Source organism: Prionailurus viverrinus, chromosome A2, assembly GCF_022837055.1.
Source record: "Prionailurus viverrinus isolate Anna chromosome A2, UM_Priviv_1.0, whole genome shotgun sequence".
Lineage (NCBI taxonomy): Eukaryota > Metazoa > Chordata > Mammalia > Carnivora > Felidae > Prionailurus > Prionailurus viverrinus.
Window position 1 is genome coordinate 164,464,250 of NC_062562.1, and position 20,038 is coordinate 164,484,287.

General features: G+C 44.9%; 2 protein-coding genes across 10 annotated transcripts in view; both read left to right on the forward strand.

Moving 5' to 3' along the window:
- The window catches only part of GALNTL5 (polypeptide N-acetylgalactosaminyltransferase like 5), a 57,593-nt gene extending 45,695 nt beyond the window's left edge, over positions 1-11,898 (forward strand). For 2 of the 6 annotated variants that reach the window (XM_047848947.1, XM_047848950.1), the window contains exons 7-8: positions 8,697-8,846; positions 11,590-11,898. In XM_047848947.1, coding sequence (XP_047704903.1) covers positions 8,697-8,846; positions 11,590-11,745 — 306 coding nt within the window. In that variant the 3' untranslated portion in view covers positions 11,746-11,898. Of the gene's footprint in view, positions 1-8,696; positions 8,847-11,589 lie in introns of those variants that run through there. The other 4 variants (XM_047848945.1, XM_047848944.1, XM_047848946.1 and 1 more) reach the window with 3 other exon arrangements.
- Positions 11,899-15,326: 3,428 nt separating this feature from the next.
- The window catches only part of GALNT11 (polypeptide N-acetylgalactosaminyltransferase 11), a 42,465-nt gene continuing 37,753 nt past the window's right edge, over positions 15,327-20,038 (forward strand). For 2 of the 4 annotated variants that reach the window (XM_047844123.1, XM_047844140.1), the window contains exon 1: positions 15,327-15,525. The gene's annotated coding sequence lies outside the window, so the exon portion shown is untranslated. The remainder of the gene's footprint in view (positions 15,526-20,038) is intronic. The other 2 variants (XM_047844130.1, XM_047844107.1) reach the window with 2 other exon arrangements.

Sequence of the window (20,038 nt, forward strand, 5' to 3'; positions counted from 1 at the left end):
CTGTATGGTGACAGTACCCAGATCTGTATTTTGCTAGGTTAGACTCACTCAGGAGTTCTGGTTAGGGTCAACGTAGCCATCATTTAAGGGACACCTCCTATGTGAGGCTCTGCCACATGCTGGGCATTCGGAAGAAGGCACAACCCTCGCCCGTTCATTCATTCGTTCGTTCGTTCATTCACTCAACAGTACTGAGAACCCGTTATGCGCAAAGGGCTGTGCCTTGTGTGCAGTGCAACCTCATGCAGTGCAAACGTGGCTTCTGATGGCTTGGAGCTTCCATTCTATTGAAGTAGAGAGAGATGATTAGGTTGTTTTTTTTTTTTATTTTTTTAATGTTTATTTATTTTTGAGAGACAGAGAGAGACAGCATGAGCAGGAGAGGGCAGAGAGAGAGAGAGAGAGAGGGAGACCCAGAATCCGAAGCCGGCCCCAGGCTCCGAGCTGTCAGCACAGAGCCCGACGCGGGGCTCGAACCCACGAGCCGTGAGATCATGACCTGAGCCGAAGTCAGACGCTCAACTGACTGAGCCACCCAGGCGCCCCGATGATTAGGTATTTTTGATACATACGGTGGATGAGAAGTACAGGGTACCAAGAGATCAAATGAGAGGGGAATCTAGACTTGTGTTGAGGGAGGTGTGTGTCTTAGATGGCCTTCCCTGCAGAAATGGCATGTTTAAGTCACGGGGTAAAGGAGAAAAATACGTTTCCTTTGTTTAACAAGTGCTCATCTGTGTGACACGCACGGCTCTGAAATCTTGCAAATATCAACTCAGTCTTCATAATAAACCTGTGAGGTGGGTGCCACCAGGATCTCCTACCTACAGGGGGAAACTGGGGCTCTGAGCGCTCCAGCAACTTGGCTCAATTCGCAGAACTGGGGGTATATGCCCCAAGCCTATTCTGTCCTGCTTTCCACTATCTACTCAACGGCAGGCCTGGAGACCTCACCAGCTCGGTTCTTTTCTAAGTCATTTCTGGAAGCCTCCAAAGCTCTGAATTTGTTTTAGCTGCCCTGACCTCAGTGTTACCATCACTCAGGAAAGTGGGGATTGGCTGGGTGCCCACGGAGCTGCAGCTTGACCCCCAGCCTCGGGATGGTACTAACCAGGCTTCAGATCTGCACTTTGGTTTCCTGGTGGACTGGAGGCTGGCCTCCAATTGTCCCCAACAGCCTGCGTGGCTTGGCACTCCATCCTGGTGGCCCCAGATGCGGACAAGGTACGCTGCTCTGGACCTGGGACCCTGCCATTGACTCCATAGGTTTCCCCAAGGCCCTGTTTCTTTTCTCCCTTCCCCTTCTCAGTAACCTCATCCGCATCGTGCCTCAATGACTACATGCCAGTAACATAGTTCTAGCTCCTTCCCAGGTCCTTCTGTGCCAGAAGCTTGCGCATCTCACTGCCTACAGGTTACTCTCCTGTAGGATGTGTGTCCCATAGGCATCCTAACCCCAACGTTTCAAAAAGAGAGCTCTTTCTACTCCCTCGAACCCATTCTTCCTCCCATGGTCCTTTCCTCTTCAGGTGGATAATGTGATGCCCTCTACCCACCCGCAACCATCCAGCCCCCCAGAGTACTTTCTTGGTCTCCAATCTCCCTTTCATGCCCCACTTTCCTTCATCATGTGTGGTTAGATCTAGGTCTAAACCATCACTCATCTCTGTCCACTTTGCTCCTTCCTACCAGCCACAGTCCATAGTTACAGCTTTGATGTAATTATTCAGAAAGGCTTTTTTTTAAATTTTTTTAAACGTTTATTCATTTTTGAGAGACAGAGAGAGACAGAGTGTGAGCCAGGGGAGGGGCAGAGAGAGAGGGACACACAGAATCCCAAGCAGGCTCTGGGCTCTGAGCTGTCAGCAGAGTCCAACGCAGGGCAAAATCCTAGAAACTCACAAACCACCAAAACTGAAACAAGAAGAAATAGAAAATTTGAACAGACCCAAAACCAGCAAAGAAACTGAATCAGTAATCAAAAGTCTCCCAACAAACAAGAGTCCTGGGCCGGATGGCTTCCCAGGAGAATTCTACCAGACATTTAAAGAAGAGTTAATACCCATTCTTCTCAAACTGTTCCAAAAACACAAACAAAAAAATAGAAATGGAAGGAAACTTCCAAACTCATTCTATGAAGCCAGCATTGCCTTGACTCCAAAATCAGACAAAGACCTCACTGAAAAGGAGCATTACAGGCCAACACCCCTGATGAACATGGATACAGAAATTCTCAATGATATTAGCAAATTGAATTTAACAGTACATTAAAATTATTATTCACCATGATCAAGTGGGGTTTATTCCTGGGATGCAGGGCTGGTTCAATATCCACAAATCAATCAACATGATACACCACATTAATAAAAGAAAGGAGGGGCACTGAGGGGCTCAGTACGTTGAGCATCCAACTTTGGCTCAGGTCATGATCTCACAGCCTGTGAGTTCGAGCCCCACGTCAGGCTCTGTGCTGACAGCTTAGAGCTTGGAGCCACTTCAGATTCTGTGTCTCCCTCTCTCTCTCTCTGTCCTTTCCCCACTCATGCCCACTCTCTTTCTTTCAAAAATAAATCGTAAAAAAAAAAAAAAAAAGAAGAAAGGATAGGATAAGAACTATATGGTCCATCAATAGATGCAGACAAAGCATTTGACAAAATACAGCATCCAGTCTTGATAAAAACCCTCAACAAAATAGAGATAGAGGGAATGTACCTCAACATCATAAAGCCATAGATGAAAGACCCACAGCTAATATCATCCTCAATGGGGAAAAACAGAGCCTTTCCCCTACAGTAAAGAACAAGACAAGGATGTCCACTCTCACTATTACTATTTAAGATAGTAGTGAAAGTCTTACCCTCAGCAATCAGACAACAAAAAGAAATAAAAGGCATCCAAATCAGCAAGGAAGAAGTCAAACCTTCACTATTTGCAGGCAACATGATACTCTCTGTAGAAAACCCAAAAGAGTCCACCAAAAAATTGCTAGAATACACTAATTGAGCTAAGTGTCAGGACATAAAATCAATGTGCAGAAATCTGTTGCATTTCTATACACGAATAATAAAGCAGCAGAACAAGAAATTAAGGACTAGATCCCATTTGCACCAAAAACCATGGGAGACATAGGAATAAACCTAACTAAAGAGAGAAAAGATCTGAAAACCATAGAACACTTAGGAAAGAAATTGAAGAAGACACAAATAAATGGAAAATCATCCCATGCTCATGGATTGGAAGAACAAACGTTGTTAAAATGTCGATACAATGTCTAAGCAATCTACATATTTAATGCAATTCCCATCAAAATACCACCAGTGATGTCTTTCAGGGCTCTAACAAACAACCCCAAAATTTGTATGGGCTCACAAAAGACCTTGAAGAGTCAAAGCAATCCTGAAAAAGAAAAAACCAGAGGCATCACAATTCCAGATTTCAAGCAACATTACAAAGATGTAGTCATCAAGACAGTATGCTACTGGCACAAAAACAGACACATAGATATCAATGGAACAGAATAGCAAACCTAGAAATGGACCCACAACTATATGATCAACTAATATTAGACAAAACAGGAAAGAATATCCAATGATAAAAGACAGTCTCTTTGACAAATGGTGTTGGGAAAACTGGACGGCAATGTGCAGAAGAGTGAACCTGGACCACTTCCTTACACCATACACAAAAATTAAATTCAAAATGGATGAAAGATCAAACTCAACACCCAAAAAACAAACAATCCAGTGAAGAAATAGGCAAAAGACATGAATAGATACTTCTCCAAAGAAGACATCCAGATGGCCAACCAACACAAAAAATGCTCAACATCACTCATCATCAGTGAAATACAAATCAAAAACACACTGAGATACTGCCTCACACCTGTCAGAATGGCTAATGTTAACAACTCGGGCAACAACAGATGTTGGCAAGGATGCGGAGAAAGAGGATCTCTTTGGCACTGCTGGTGAATGCAAACTGGGGCAGCCAACTCTGGAAAATAGTATGGAGGTTCCTCAAAAAATTAAAAATAGAACTATCCTATGACCCAGCAATTGCACTACTAGGTATTTATCCACGGGATACAGGTGTGCTGTTTTGAAGGGACACATGCACCCCCATGTTTATAGCAGCACTATCGACAATAGCCAAAGTATGGAAAGAGCCCAAATGTCCATCGACGGATGAATGGATAAAGAAGATGTGGTATATATATACAATAGAGTATTACTCGGCAATCAAAAAGAATGAAATCTTGCCATTTCCAACTACGTGGATGGAACTAGGGGGTTTTATGCTAAGCGAAATTAGTTAGAGAAAGACAAATATCATGTGACTTCTCTCATATGAAGACTTTAAGATCCAAAACAGATGAACATAAGGGAAGGGAAGCAAAAATAATATAAAAACAGGGAGGGGGACAAAACATAAAAGACTCTTAAATATAGAGAACAAACAGAGGGTTGCTGGAGGGATTGTGGGAGGGGGGATGGTCTAAATGGGTAAGGGGCATTAAGGAATCTACTCCTGAAATCATTGTTGCACTGTACGCTAACAACTTGGATGCAAATTTAAAAAACATATTAAATAAAAATACCAAACAAAATTATGAAAGACCTAAATGTGAGACCAGAAACCATCAAAATCCTAGAGGAGAACACAGGCAGCAACCTCTTTGACGTTGGCTGGAGTAACTTCTTGCTAGACACGTCACCAAAGGCAAGGGGGAAAAAAGCAGACGTGAACTACTGGGACCTCATCAAGATCAAAAAGCTTCTGCACAGTGAAGGAAACAATGAACAAAACTAAAAGGCAGCCTACAGAATGGGAGGAGATATTTGCAAATGACATATTGGAAAAAGGGTTAGTATCCAAAATAAAGAACTTATTGAACTCAACACCCAAAAAACAAATAACCCAGTTAATAAATGGGCAGAAGACATGGATAGACAGTTTCCCAAAAAACACATCTAGATGGCTAACAGACACATGAAAAGATGTTCAGTATCACTCATCAGTGAAATACAAATCAAAACCATGATGGGACACCACCTCACACCTGTCAGAATGGCTAAAATTAACAACACAAGAAATAACAGGTGTTGGTGAGGATGTGGAGAAAGGGGAACCCTCTTGCCCTATTGGTGGGAATTCAAGCTGGTGCAGCCACTCTGGAGAACAGGGTGGAGGCTCCTCAAGAAACTAAAAATAGAACTATTCTAGGGGCGCCTGGGTGGCTCATTTGTTAAGCATCTACTTCGACTCAGGTCATGATCTCATGGCTCGTGCGTTCGAGCCCTGCATCGGGCTCTGTGCTGACAACTCGGAGCCTGGAGCCTGTTTGGAATTCTGTCTCTGTCTTTCTCTCTCTCTCTCTCTCTCTCTCTGCCCCTCCCCTGCTCATGCTCTCTCTCTCTCTCTCTCTCTCTCTCTCACACACACACACACACACACACACACACACGATGGAATATTACTCAGCCATCAAAAGTAATGAAATTTTACCATTTGCAATGACATGGATGGAGCTAGAATGTATTATGCTAAGCAAAATAAGTCAATGAGAGAAAGACAAACACCATATGATTTCACTCATGTGGAATTTATGAAACAAAACAGATGGACATATGGGGAAGGGGGGAAGAGAAGAGAGGGAAATAAATCACAAGAGACTCTTAATGATAGAGAACAAACTGTGGGTTGACGGAGGGAGGTGGGTTGGAGATGGGCTAGATGGTGATAGGTACTCAGGAGGGCACTTGTTGGGATGAGCACTGGGTGTTGTACGTGAGTGATGAATTACTGAAACCGATACTGCACTGGACGTTAACTAAAATTTAAATTAAAAACAATATGAAAAATAAAAACTCTAAACACTTTACAAGTATCAAGTTATGTGATGCTCGTAACAACCCCGTGAGGTAGGTACTGTTATTCTCACTTTCCAGATGAGGAAACTGAGACACAAATGCATTGAGTAGAAGAACAAACACATGAGCCCTATGAAGGTTAGGCAACATTGCTATAGCTTCCTTCAATTTGATTTTCAAGAAAGGCTTTTGATAAAATTTTTACTCTTGTACCTCTTTTATCACTTTGATTACTTTGATTTTCTATTCTGCACTCATGGCCAGATTTCTTTTCCAATAAAGAGACATTTCGGGGCGCCTGGGTGGTTCAGTCGGTTGAGTGTTCGACTTCGGATCAGGTTGTGATCTCGTGGTTCGTGGGTTCAAGCCCCGCGTCGAGCTCTGTGCTGACAGCTCGGAGCCTGGAGCCTGCTTCAGATTCTGTGTCTCCGTCTCTCTCTGCCCCTTCCCTGCTCAGTGTCTCTTTCTCTCATGCTCTCGCTCTCTCTCAAAAATAAACATTAAAAAAATTTTTTTAAACATCTCAAACATGTGAGAATATACCAAAAATAATAAACAGTGCTGTCTGCAGTCTAATTATTGAACAGATATTCATGATTTTCCAAATTTCGTTAGGTTCTCACTTGAAAAAAAAGAATAGGACATTATAGCCAGTAGCGGTTGGCTTTGGCTGTATAACAAAGCACCCCCAAACGGTAGCTTAAATGAGCAACTATGTAGTTCTCAGCTTCAGATGAAAATGAGATCCAGAGAGGAAGGGTCTGATCATAAACATGGGGCAGATATGATAAAAGAACCTAATTCTTCAGAGTTCTGATCTAAGGGTTTTCCTAAGGAAAACGAATTCCATCGATATTTTTTCTCGACATTCTGAGGGGCTATTTCCGGCTATTTCTAACGAACTCTAGAGGTGAGGGGGTCATTACGTCTCATGTTATGTCAGAAGTTTCATTTTCTTAAAAATTTTTTAAATATTTATTTTTGAGAGACAGAGTGTGAGCGGGGGAGGGACAGAGAGAGAGGGAGACACAGAATCCCAAGTAGGCTCCAGGCTCTGAGCTGTCAGCACAGAGCCCAACGCAGAGCTCGAACCCACGAGCCACGAGATCATGACCTGAGCCGAAGTTGGATGCCCAACTGACTGAGCCACCCAGGCACCCCAGAAGTTTCATTTTCTTAAACAGAATCCCTTCTGACTACTCAAGTGATATGCGTCACCCTAAGTATTGCTCTCATAAGCCAGTCTGAGTATTTGTTTCAGTGAAAGCCTTATTTCCTAAATGATTAGATGGATTTTATTAAAAAGTGTCTATAAAGCTGGGATGTATGATCTTGATCAGTCAGAACAGTGATTCTCATTTTAATGTGACCAAAATTACCTGAAGACCAGGTTAAAATGCAAATCACTGGGCCCAGCCCCACAGTTCCTGATTCATTAGGGCTGGATGGGCCCGAGGCTTTTGCATTTTGAAGTTCCCGAGTGATAGGATGCTTTTAATTGGCAAACCATGCAAGGATCACTGAATTAGAGTAAACTAGGAAGTCATGGCTAATATACTGTGTGATACGTAAGCGACGTGCACATGATTTATACTATAAGCGCATTCTTTGTGTTATTATTTATAATACTAAAAATTGGAAAGTACCAAAATAGCCAAACAATACAAAACTTTTAAAGTAACTTCACGTAACTTTTTAAAAATGTTTATTTTTTCGGGGCGCCTGGGTGGCGCAGTCGGTTAAGCGTCCGACTTCAGCCAGGTCACGATCTCGCGGTCCGTGAGTTCGAGCCCCGCGTCGGGCTCTGGGCTGATGGCTCGGAGCCTGGAGCCTGTTTCCGATTCTGTGTCTCCCTCTCTCTCTGCCCCTCCCCCGTTCATGCTCTGTCTCTCTCTGTCCCAAAAAATAAAATAAACGTTGAAAAAAAAAAGAAAAAAAAAATTTAAAAAAAAAAAAAAAAAAAAAAAAAAAAAATGTTTATTTTTGAGAGAGAGAGAGAGAGAGAGAGAGCGAGGGAGGGGCAGAGAAAGAGAGAATCCCAAGCAGGCTCCACACTGATATTGCAGAGCCCGATGTGGGGCTTGAACCCATGAACTGTGAGATCATGACCTGACCTGAAATCCAGAGTCGGATGCTTAACCGACCGAGCCACCCAGGCGCCCCATAACTTCACATAGCTTTAAATGAAAAAACCACAAGTTATCTCAATGTTGTGTATACATGTGTGTAAGAACAGGGGACCTGGGTTAAATAGTGACCTACCGAGCGTTAGGACAAGAAGTGATCTTTATTTTCTTCTCTGTGCTTTTCTACATTTGCTGGTTTTTCAATGGTCATAGTTTACTTTTGTGTAGTAAAGACTTTGTTAAAAATAAGCATCACAAAGTGTGTTAAGTACAGAACACATGAATCATCGAATTTAGCCATTTCTCTCATTACCTGTTGACATCCAGCAATACTTAATTATTCTCAGAGTATTCTTGAGGATACCTTAGGACAAAATAGCCCGCCACTTGTCCTACGTAGGCAGCCTCGGAACTGGTCACGTATGAGGGAGACAGAATCACGTAGCATTCGGAGTGTTGGCTCTGAGGCCAGACCTCCTGACCTTAAACTCTGCGCGGTGTCACTGGGCAAGCTTCTTCGCCAATATACGTATTCATTTCTTTATCCATAAGATGGGGTTGTCACCGGACCTACATCATAGGGCTGTTAGGATTAAAGAAACAACCTAAGAAATGTTAGCTATTGCTATGGTTGTGAAAAAAAATTCAGCAGTTGCTTCGTACCAGCACACATACGTCAATGTTGTCTGTTTTCGTCTAGATCTGGATGTGTGGAGGCCAACTCTTTGTACTCCCCTGCTCACGGGTAGGACACATCAGTAAGCAGCGCTTTCCAAATCAACCTGAGTTTGCAGAAGCCATGACATATAACCGTCTCAGACTGGCGCACGTTTGGCTGGATGAATACAAGGTGAGGGAAATGTCTCTGATTTGGAAAGACGAGCAAGAATACAGAACGGGGCTTGGCACCCAGGAACCCGTTCCTGCCTTTCCAGATAACAAGTTTCCTTAAATTTTTGGCACACCTTCAACCCCTCATCCACCTTCCCCAGACCCTATTCGCAATTAGTTCATTCGAACCCACTACACTTGAACGTTCCTTTTTATTTCAATTGCTGGGGAAACTCAAGTTTCTCAGAAGTAAATTCATCAACCCAGGAAGTTTGGTTGGTTTGTTTGGCCCAGATCCATGTCCCTCCCGCCCCCCACCCTGTGGGATCCCCCCTCTGAAGCAAACATCTCCCGCTGTTCCCATCCCCATAGGCAATTCTTTAGATTCTCTTCCTCTGGTACCAAGTTCCCAAGGGTGCGGCTACTGTGGTCTGGAGACCACGCGAGAGACTTCACTACCTCTCTTCTACCGACAGTCGATTTCTCTATCAAAGCCAGACCCCTTCATCTGCACGTCTCCCCAAGGCTGCAGCCCTGGCCAGGACCTAAAAGGGTGCACACACACAGAACATGTAGCCATGGCCCCATTTGAACTTGAAAGGTGTCCCTCCAGGATCCACACACAAACATAGACAGCAGTAGCCCCAAGACCTCCTTTCAGATATATGGGGAGAAAAATGGGAGAACTTGCTGTGATATTATATGTCCTGGTTCCAATCTAATATTTATTGTTTTAAATTATAAAAGGAATAATAGTCTTTTTTGAAAACGTCAATATTTCTACATGGCCGTTTCGATTGGCAAAAATGTCAAGCGTCTGGTAGGACCAAGTATTGGCAAACACAGGAATTCTCAGACACGGCTGGTGGGCGTATTATTACAAACTCACTTTGGAAAACAGTTTGGCAAAGTCAAGTAAAGATCATGAGTATCCCATGATCCAGCAATTCCATTCTGTGTGCACACCACAGAAAGGCATGAAGACATGAACAAGAAGGTTTAGAAACAGCATGGTGGATGTGAGCCCAAACAAAACACAGCCCAGCTGCTCATCAAGAGCAGAATGGATAAATGGGTTATATTTAGCTGATATAATTCTATACAGCCATGAAAATTACCCAGCTGGAGATACACACACAACGGTACAGTAAATCTTAAATCTTGCTGGGGGTACCTGAGTGGCTCAGTCGGTAAAGCATCCAACTCTTGACCTTGACTCAGATCTCGATCTCATAGTCGTGAGTTCGAGCCCTGCACTGGACTGGGCGTGAGGCCTACAGGGGCGCCTGGGTGGCTCAGTCGATTGAGCGTCCGACTTCGGCTCAGGTCATGATCTCGCGGTCTCTGAGTTTGAGCCCCGCGTCGGGCTCTGTGCTGACGGCTCGGAGCCTGGAGCCTGCTTCGGATCCTGTGTCTCCCTCTATCTCTGCCCCTCCCCGCTATTCTCTGTCTCTGTCTGTGTCAAAAATAAATACAACATTAAAAAATTTTTTTCTTAAATAAATAAATAAAAACAGACATTATGGTGAACAAAAGCAGCCCAACGCAATATACTGATTTATTCCATGTCTGTATGTTAAAAGTGAGGAAAATTAAGGCATACAATTTATGTATTCATAATTAGATAGCAAAGCTAAAAGGAAAAGCAAAGACGTGAATACATAATCATGATAACATTTAAAGGTTTTTCATGTTTAAAAAAATTTTTTTCTTAATGTTTACTTATTTTTGAGAGAGAGAAAGAGAGACACAGTGCAAGCAGGGGAGGGGCAGAGAGAGAGGGAGACACAGAACGGAGTTCTGCTTTCTTTTTTTTTTTTTTAATTTTTTTTTCAACGTTTATTGATTTTTGGGACAGAGAGAGACAGAGCATGAACGGGGGAGGGGCAGAGAGAGAGGGAGACACAGAATCGGAAACAGGCTCCAGGCTCTGAGCCATCAGCCCAGAGCCCGACGCGGGGCTCGAACTCACGGACCGCGAGATCGTGACCTGGCTGAAGTCGGACGCTTAACCGACTGCGCCACCCAGGCGCCCCCAGAGTTCTGCTTTCAAGGAGGCTTTGGTCTCTTTAGGATAGCTCTTTGAATATAGGGCAGACTGAATCCATTAGACTTTTGTGCTCAGTTCTAGCTTAAATCCAGAGCGCGTAGAAGACTAACCAGGTGATAACAATGGCCAATGCTGACGTGACCCCCTGTGTCAGCCTGCGTTTACCCAGTGCTCCGTACGTATTAAAGTGTTCGGTCCTCAGGACAACCTCGTGAGGGTAAGGGCAAAGGTCACATAATAAATGACAGAGCAAGAATTCGAACCCGGGCTGTCTCCCCCCACAGTCCATTTGCCCTAAGCCACTACACCATCTCTCATTTCTGAAACCACGGAAGTGTTGATTGGGACCAGGGAGGGAGGGTTTTCCTTGAGTATTGAGAGAGCAAGAGAAAGGAGACATACAACATAGGTGGCTGTGACTCTTGGGCTCCTAAGAAGCAGGACCCAACCTTCCTGGATCCCACTACACCACCTCCGTGTTGTGGTTCATCACAACACATCCTGCAAATATGTGCAGAGTGAGTGAATTCCGGGCACCACGTGGGTCTCTGCCCACACCGTATGGATGAAATTGGAAGATATTTTGTTCTGTTTTTGTTTTTTTTTTTTTTTTTTAGTTCAGGTGATGAAAATATACACTGCTATGTTAGATACGATTTGATTACCAAAGATTTGTTTGGTTTTAATGAAATTACTCTCTATTTCCATTTAGGAGCAGTTTTTTTTACGAAGACCTGGCCTGAAATCTGTTGCCTATGGAAACATTAGTGAGCGTGTTGAGTTAAGGAAACGATTGGGTTGCAAATCATTTCAGTGGTATTTGGATAATGTCTTCCCAGAATTGGAGGCATCTGAGGGCAGCAGATGAAACACAAATAAATCATTTTCATTAAAAAAGGGTTAAAAAACCCCTGTCTTCAACATAGAGGAGAAAAGTCCGGAACATCAAGAAATTGTGTGAAATGCAGTAAGAAATACAACCAGAGTGCTCTAGAATAAGAGTGCCTTTCTGTCTTGCCTTGATGATAGTTCTTAACCCTTCGTTACACGTCACTAAATTTCTGGGGTGGCAAAACCGTGAACATTAGAAATATACGCTGTTACACAGTGCAAACTGTCACACCATTGATTGAGGTGAAGTGTATTGGTCCCGTTAAACCACAGGGGATGCTCCACTCTGGGAGGCTTTGTCCATTCCTACTCTAGAACTCAGAAAGACGTTCACAGAGAGCCTTGGTTGACACGTGCCAACGTTGGCTCAACTGTGTCTAGATCCTTTTCTTGCTGCTAGTGTCGATTTTGGTGCTGATTTCTTGCTTGCTTGGGATCCTGAGTTCCAGATGTCCCGTCCACTTGCCTTGGTGGCCCAGTCCAGTCCTGTAGACCAGCCTTGTTGTCTGTGGCTGTCAGTCCCTTTGTCACTTGGAGACAGTCCCCCTGCCTTGCTTCTGGTTTTGCCTTGTTCATATTTCTCCCCTCCTATGGCTCTGGCCTATAGTGTCCTAACACTTCTTGCATTCTGCACTTTGTTGATGATTGATTTTCTGACGCAGACCTGTTTAGCTGGGATTGGGGGAAGGAGTGGCTAGGCTCCCTATCTACCCTGTGTGAACACACTCCCGAATGTCTAAAGTACTTCTCTTGGGTTAGAGGGATGGCTGTTGTGTTCACCCTGGTGAAGGTGGCTAGAGAGGGGAAACGTATTTGATTCACAAAGACAAGGAGAAAATGAGGGGAAGAACACACTGAAAGGAATAAAAGGACTGGGGGAGACTTAGGGTGGGGTCACTAAACCTAGCCTACGTTGAAGAAAATAGAAGCTAGTTTTTAGAGCAGGAAACAACTTATCTATTGTGCTCCATTAATAATTGAGTGGTTGGTTATCTAGGGCTAGGTATCCTTCTAAATGAGGGAGCAGGAAAACATCTCTCCCTTCATGGAACTTGTATTCTTTGGGATAATCTATATAATGTGAAGACGAAGGAACCAGCGTATAATCTCTTTATACATATGTATTTTAGCAAGATACTCTATAAAATCTATTGATAGATAGACATCGGGAGACCTGGGCTCAGATATTACAGATGACCAGGGTAACTTTATTGAGACTTTAAAAAGTCAATCTGGGGGCGCCTGGGTGGCGCAGCCGGTTAAGCGTCCGACTTCAGCCAGGTCACGATCTCGCGGTCCGTGAGTTCGAGCCCCGCGTCAGGCTCTGGGCTGATGGCTCAGAGCCTGGAGCCTGTTTCCGATTCTGTGTCTCCCTCTCTCTCTGCCCCTCCCCCGTTCATGCTCTGTCTCTCTCTGTCCCAAAAATAAATAAACGTTGAAAAAAAAAAAAGTCAATCTGGCAATACAAAATAAGCACCACATTATGATTTTGTTCTTGGCCCATTTTTATACCATCTCTGCCTCTAGAAAGCAATAGAAATGATTATAATAAACCCATGAGTCTATTAAAATTAGTGTAAAGTACAAAACAGAAATCTTTAGCAGGAGAAAAGAATTCTAGTATAAATACTAGAGAGTAAATACAAGAGTATCATCTTGAAATAACTTTTTCTAGTTTTGAAATTTGAGAATAATTGTTTTCTTTGGTAAGCATAACAGAGGATGCTATAAATTCCATCTTTGCCAAAAAAAAATGTTCTTAGAGTCATAAAACTAATATTGTCTTAGTTTTCTAATTTAAATGTTGGTTCAGGTACTACATAATGTGGACTGGTCTTAGAAATGATGTAGTGTGTTGCTTAAACGTTCTTTTGAATACTGTTTCAGTTGACTCTGGAATAGAAACCAGAACCAACATCCAAGGGCCCATGGGTGGCTCAGTTGGTTAAGTATCTGACTCTTGGATTTAGGCTCAAGTCGTGATCTCACAGTTGTGAGATCGAGCCCCAGATTGGGCTCCACCATGGGCATGGACCCTGCTTACATTTCTCACTGCCCCTCTTCCTCTGCCCCTTCTCCACTTGTGCGCTCTCTCTCTCGAGCGCGCACGCGCGTGCGCGCGCATTCTCTCTCTCAAAACAACAAAACCAAAAAACAACCCAACATCGAAATATTTGGTGTGATTGAAAGGAAATCTACATAAGCCTGTAGGTGGCAACTTTTTATTTCAGGTGGAAACTTAAAAATCTGATTTATGTTCTGGAGCTAATTGAGGAATATTTGCTAACCCTCTCAAAGCTTTTCTCAAAACACAGTTTTTGGTACGATCAAATGCTCAGACAAGCCCTAAAGTAAGCCTGGGTGTTCTGTAGCTAAAGCATACATCTAGGAGTTTATCCTAACATACACCTGCGTGAAAATTGAGCTCCCATTATGTTCCATACTCTGTGGTAAGTACTCTTCCTTGATTATCTCATTTCACTCACACAGCTTTGTAAAATAGGCCCTATTGTCATTCCCATTTCATAGACGAGAAAACCAAAGTTAGATTTGTCCAGGGTTGGGTTGCCAGTGTTAGCAAACAAAAATGCAGGATGCTCTGTATTTGAAATTTGAATTACGGATATGCAACATTTTGCTGTATTTCACATATTCCACGGAACATACTTATACTAAAACATTGTTGTTTCTCCGAAATCACATTTCAGGTCATGGTGGATTTCATCTGGTAACTTCATCTAGGGGCAAACTAACACAGCCCATACACTAGCAGGATCCGCCCAGTCTCTGAGACTCTGGGTTGAACCACATTACACTGCAAAGAGCATTTTAGTGTCATTCTTCACAACGGTAAAACTGGAGCTCTCCCCAAACCTCAAATGCTAGAAGTATACCATTATACATCAATTTGCTAGACTAGGATATACACCCACTCAAACCCTTTAAAATAACAGCTAGGAAAAAAAAATCCGCTGAAGACCCATCAGAATGGCACACATTTAAACATCTGACGCTATCAAAGGTCGGGAGAAGGTGGAGTAACGGAAGCTCTCTGGCACTGACCGTTCCCTACGGCGCCGATTTCAAACTTAGGTTGTATGTGAATCACGCGGAGATCTTGGTAAAATGCAGACTTCCCTTCCTAGGTAGGTCCGCACGGGGCTGAAGATTCAGCAGTTGTAACAAGCCCCCGGCGACACTGGCGGCGCTGCGGCCAAGGTCGCACGGGAGCCCCGCACCCCTGCACTCCTCCCACCGGCGCGTGCGGTCGGTCTCCCCGCGGCTTCTCGGGGGCGTGCACCGCAAAGCCTTCACACTTGAACCCACGTGTCTTTTATCGCAACGGAGCTTGAACATCGTTTAAAACGTATAAGCCCACTTGTCCTTAACGAGGCCTTTTTATACGAGAAGAAACCCGAAGGCCGCCCGTCACACACCCTCAAGGCTGTAGCCCAAAACGCGGCCTCGACGGCGCCCGGCACCTCGCCGCGGCCGCTGGGCGCCCACGCCGGGCGAGCCGGGTGACGTCACTCCCGCGCGCGGGGGGGCGGGGCCTTCCGTCACGTGGCCCCAGGGGCAAGCGCGCTCGGGCCGAGACTGCGGCGCGGGCACTGGGCGAGCCCGCGGCCGCCAGAGCGCCCGGTGCAGCGTTTCCTTCCCGCTGTGGCTCATGCGGCTCGGACCCGGGCTGTGGCGGGAGAGAAGATGCCACGGCCCGAGTCCCAGAAGGCCGGGATCCTGCGCTGCCGGCGTCGGGGTGAGTAGTGCGCGGCCGGGCTCGGCGGCGTCTGAGCCCGCGCGGCCTCCGTCGTCCCCTCGGCGCCTCGGGCGAGCTGCTCGGGCGCGCGGCCCCGAGGCCCCGAGGGCTGGCGGCCGCGCCCGCCGCCGGCTGCCGTGTCGGGCCTGCGGGCGCGGCGTCCGACCCCGCGAGCTCGGCCCCGCGGGGACAGGCTGTTGGCGGCGTCACCGCCCGCGGGGCCCGGCGCGCTCCTGCGGGCGAGGGCTGCAGCCGCGCGGGGGCTCGCGGAGCCGTGGGCCCGGGGCTCCCGCCGCTCTTTTCCCAAAACGGAGGCCGGAGCCCTGCGGCTCAGCCTTCGAAGCAGAGCAAGCGGGGCCGCAGAAGTGAGAACGGAAAGTCGCAGCCGGGAGCGCCGCAGAGGGGAGGAGTGAACAGAGCACCCGCCCCGCTGCCCCCCCCCCCCCGCCCCCGCTTCCACCGGGTCCAGGTCGCTCGCGTTTCCCCCGAAAGGCGCAAAAACTTTCTCCTTTTTTTCCTACGGTCATTGACCGAGGCCACATGTGGGATTTGGTGGATGTGCCTCTCGTTTCTCTTTTCTTTTTCTTTGCAAATATACTCGTTGGAGAAATTGAGTTGTCTTATATAGTTTACTACATTCCTGAAATCCATGCAGTTTGCGTAAAATGTAAAAATACCAAGTCCCTGCCTTCCAGGTCTGATAGACTGCTTCCTTTGAGGAATATTAACATACGTGTGACTTTTTGTTTGTTTGTTTTGTTTTTTTTTAACCATCAGAGAAGATTGGGGTCAGCATTCTTTTTTGCTTTGGGTTATGAAAGCAGTTGTTTGGTTGGTCGGTTTTCCAGATATAAAATGAAATTACAACTTTGTGCTTTTTTAAAAAAAATACTTATTTTGGAGAGAGAGACAGAGCACGAACAGGGGAGGGGCAGAGAGGGAGGGAGACACAGAATCCGAAGCGGGCTCCAGGCTGAGCTGTCAGCACAGAGCCCTAAGGCGGGGCTCAAACCCACAAACCCCAAGATCATGACCTGAGTCGATGGTTAACCGACTAAGCTACCCCGGCGCCCCTGAACGTGCTTTTCACAATATTATTGTGCACCAGGATATTCTGTTGTCACTCTCCTCCCCCAAATCATGGAGTAGACCTGACTTTTCAGTGTCTGTGTGTTTATTCCACTCACTTTTTTCCCGTGTATCCAGAAGTACTGTGTGTTGAAATATGTGCTTTAAGAAAAATGGAAAAATCTTACCTACTTTAAGAGAGATGATACATACCTTCAATATGTATCAGTTGAGCTTTTCAAATTAAAGGTGGTGAAAGTAGGCCACACTTTTCACATCTTCTCTTGACAAATTCTGTGCTGTTTGTTCCTTGCAATTTGGGTTCTACTTAGTTTTTTTTTTTTTTTTTGTAACTTCTTTTTATTGGGGTAAAACAGTAAAACACAACATGCAGTTTATCATTAGAACCATATTTAATTTTTTTTTTTTTTTAACATTTACTTATTTTTGAGAGACAGAGCTAGAACATGAGGGGGAGAGGAGCAGAGAGAGAGGGAGACACAGAATCTGAAGCAGGCTCCAGGCTCTGAGCTGTCAGCACGGGGCCAGAAGCAGGGCTGGAACTCACAGTGAGATCGTCACCTGAGCGGAAGTCGGACACTTAACCGACTGAGCCACGCAGGTGCCCCTCATTAGGACCATGTTTAAGTGCACAATTCAGCTGCATGAAGTACATTGACAATACTGGGTCACCATCCCACTATTTCCAAAAACACTTCTCATCACTCCAAACAGAAACTCTGTGACCAGTAAGCAGTAACTCCCCATTTCCACCTTCTCCCAGATCCCTTCGGCCTCTCTGAATTTGACTACTCTAGATAAAGTTGAGTCAGACCGTATCCTCCTTTTTATTTCATACAATATTTGTCTGGCGTATTTCATGTGTTTTCAAATTTCATACATGGTGTAGCATCTATTAGACTTCATTCCTTTTTATGGCTGAATTTTTTGGCCGTATCACATTCATTCATCTCTTGATGCACTCGGGGGTGTTTCTACCTTCTGGCTACTATGAATAGCGCTGCTATGAACATGAGGCTCCTTGTGTCTGTTTTTGATTCTTTGGGGTGTATGCCTAGGAGTGGAATTTGCTGGATCCTGTGATAAATCTGTGTTTGACTTTTTGAAGAACAAACCCTTCACATTTTTAAAACTGCTTTCTTAAGGCCTTCATGCCCCTGCTGGGGCCAAATCTGATGGCCCCACCTCAGCTCCTGCCGGCTTGACCTCTGTAAATCTTGGTGACACCTCATGTTGCTCGTCAGCACACCCTCTTGAGGTTCTCGATTTTGTGGTCCTTCTCATGTCCTAAGTATCCTTTTCTACACGATTTTTAAATGTGCTTGTCCCCAGAGGTTCAGTGCTTGCTCCCTAATCCATTTTGTGCTCATTACTTAAAGCCTCTTCTGCTATTATTTCCGTGTAACTTGAACTAAAGTTTTGGTGTTCTATTTTTAACTTCGCTCTGAGGCTTAAGTTTGAATGTCAAGCTAGGGACACCTCTACATCAGGTGTCCTTTCCAGTGCAACATACCCAGACCAAAATTCGTCCTCTGCGAATCCTCCCAAACCTGTTCTCTCCACGCTCCCCGTCGCCAAGACTTGAAAGCTGGGAGTTGTTTTTATTCCCTTTCTCCCCTAGGGACCCACGTCCTGTCACGTTGACCCGTGCAGACAGTTCTGCCTCTGATCCTGCCTGCCGCCCACTTCCACAGCTCTGGATAGAGCCGTGACCGCTGCTGCTTTTTTTTTTTTTAAGATCTAATTGGCTTTATCGATTCATGAATCAGGCAACATCTCATTTAGCAAGAGGGAAGCTCCCATGATTGCCTCTTACTGGAATTTTTCTAACTGGACTTCCTGGTTCTAGATTTTTTTTCCCCCTCTGTCCCAAACCATTTTGTACACTTCTGCTGGAATTTTGTTCCTAAGATATATTTGCCTAAAGATACTAGTTAGCTTTCTTTTACATCCAGAATAAGTTAATTCTTTTTTTGAGAGAGAGAGAGAGAGAAAGCGCATGAGGAGGAAGGGGTGGGGGGTGGGGGGACAGAGGATCTGAAGCGGGCTCTGTGCTGACAGCAGAGAGCCCCATGCGGGCCACGAATTCACAAACCGTGAGATCGTGACCTGGGCTGAAGCCGGACACTTAACTGACTGAGCCACCCAGGCACCCCCAGAACAAATGAATTCTCCTCCTCAGGGCCAGAGCCCCAGCCTGTACTCCCGGAAGTAATTGCCTTCCACGAGCCTTAACCAGCCAATCATTCATTACAGCCAACCGTTCTAACTTGCTAGTCCATTTGGAAAACTAAAAACAAATACATGTTGTGATTTTCCAAGCTGTGAATTTTTTCCTTGAAATGTTTCAGTATTTGGTCATTGAGGTATTATTTTTTTAAAAGCCGAACTTAGACATCAGCTTCTAAGAGAAACACATGTATGTCTGTATAGTTTGTTTGGATCTTTATTGTAGCACTTTTTAGACTTTGCTTTAGGACGTGCCTGAGTTTTTACCCAATTTATTATTTCTTTAGGATTTTTGTCCTTAGAGAAAGTGAGATGATTGGCTAAAGGAAATAAAGATTTTTTTAAGATTCCTGTGCCATTGTCAAATTGCTTTTGAAAAGGGCCTTGCAATTTATAATTTTATCACCGATAATGACCCAGATAGATAAAATCATGAATGAAAATGGAATTATTACAGCCAATCCCTCAGAAATATAATTTTATCACCCATAAATGGATCATTTAAGTATATGTACTTCAGGGAATATTTTTTTAAAACTTTGCTAATTGGAGACGTAGGATCTTATTTTTCTTTTTCTTTATGCGTCTTTACTGATTGTTGAGACTGAAGACTTTTCCATATGTATTTCCAAGATTCATCCAAGTTGTTCACTTATCCGTAGTTTGAAAAATGCTGTACGGAGAGTCCCAGCCCCAGCCTTAGCATCACACAGTAGAACAGGGTTGCTCAGCCTTTGCACTGTTGAAATCTTGGGCCAGATGATCGTCTGGTGTTGGGGCCTGCCCTGCGTATTGTAAGATGTTTAGCAGCATCTTGCTACCCGCCAGATGCTAGTAGGATCCCCCGAGTTGTGACCACCAAAACCACTTCCAGACGTTGCCCAAAGACCCTGGGGGCTGCCAGGTTTGCCCAGACGGTATGGAGTGTCTCAGCCCCTGGCTGAGAACCACGGACCTGGAGCTGCAAGACTGTGAGTCCAGTGACATAGTCCACCCTTCACCGTGCCGCGTCTGCGGTCACCCCCAACACCTCTTTCCACGTGAACATCCTGTCTCAAAACTAAATTGTAAGCTGTCCTCCGATGAAGCGTCTGTTGACTAGGAGGGAAGCAGAAGTGAGGAGAAAATAGTTCATATATACAAATACACAAAACTCACAAGGACAGACCACTGGCATTTGTGATCTTGGACTCAA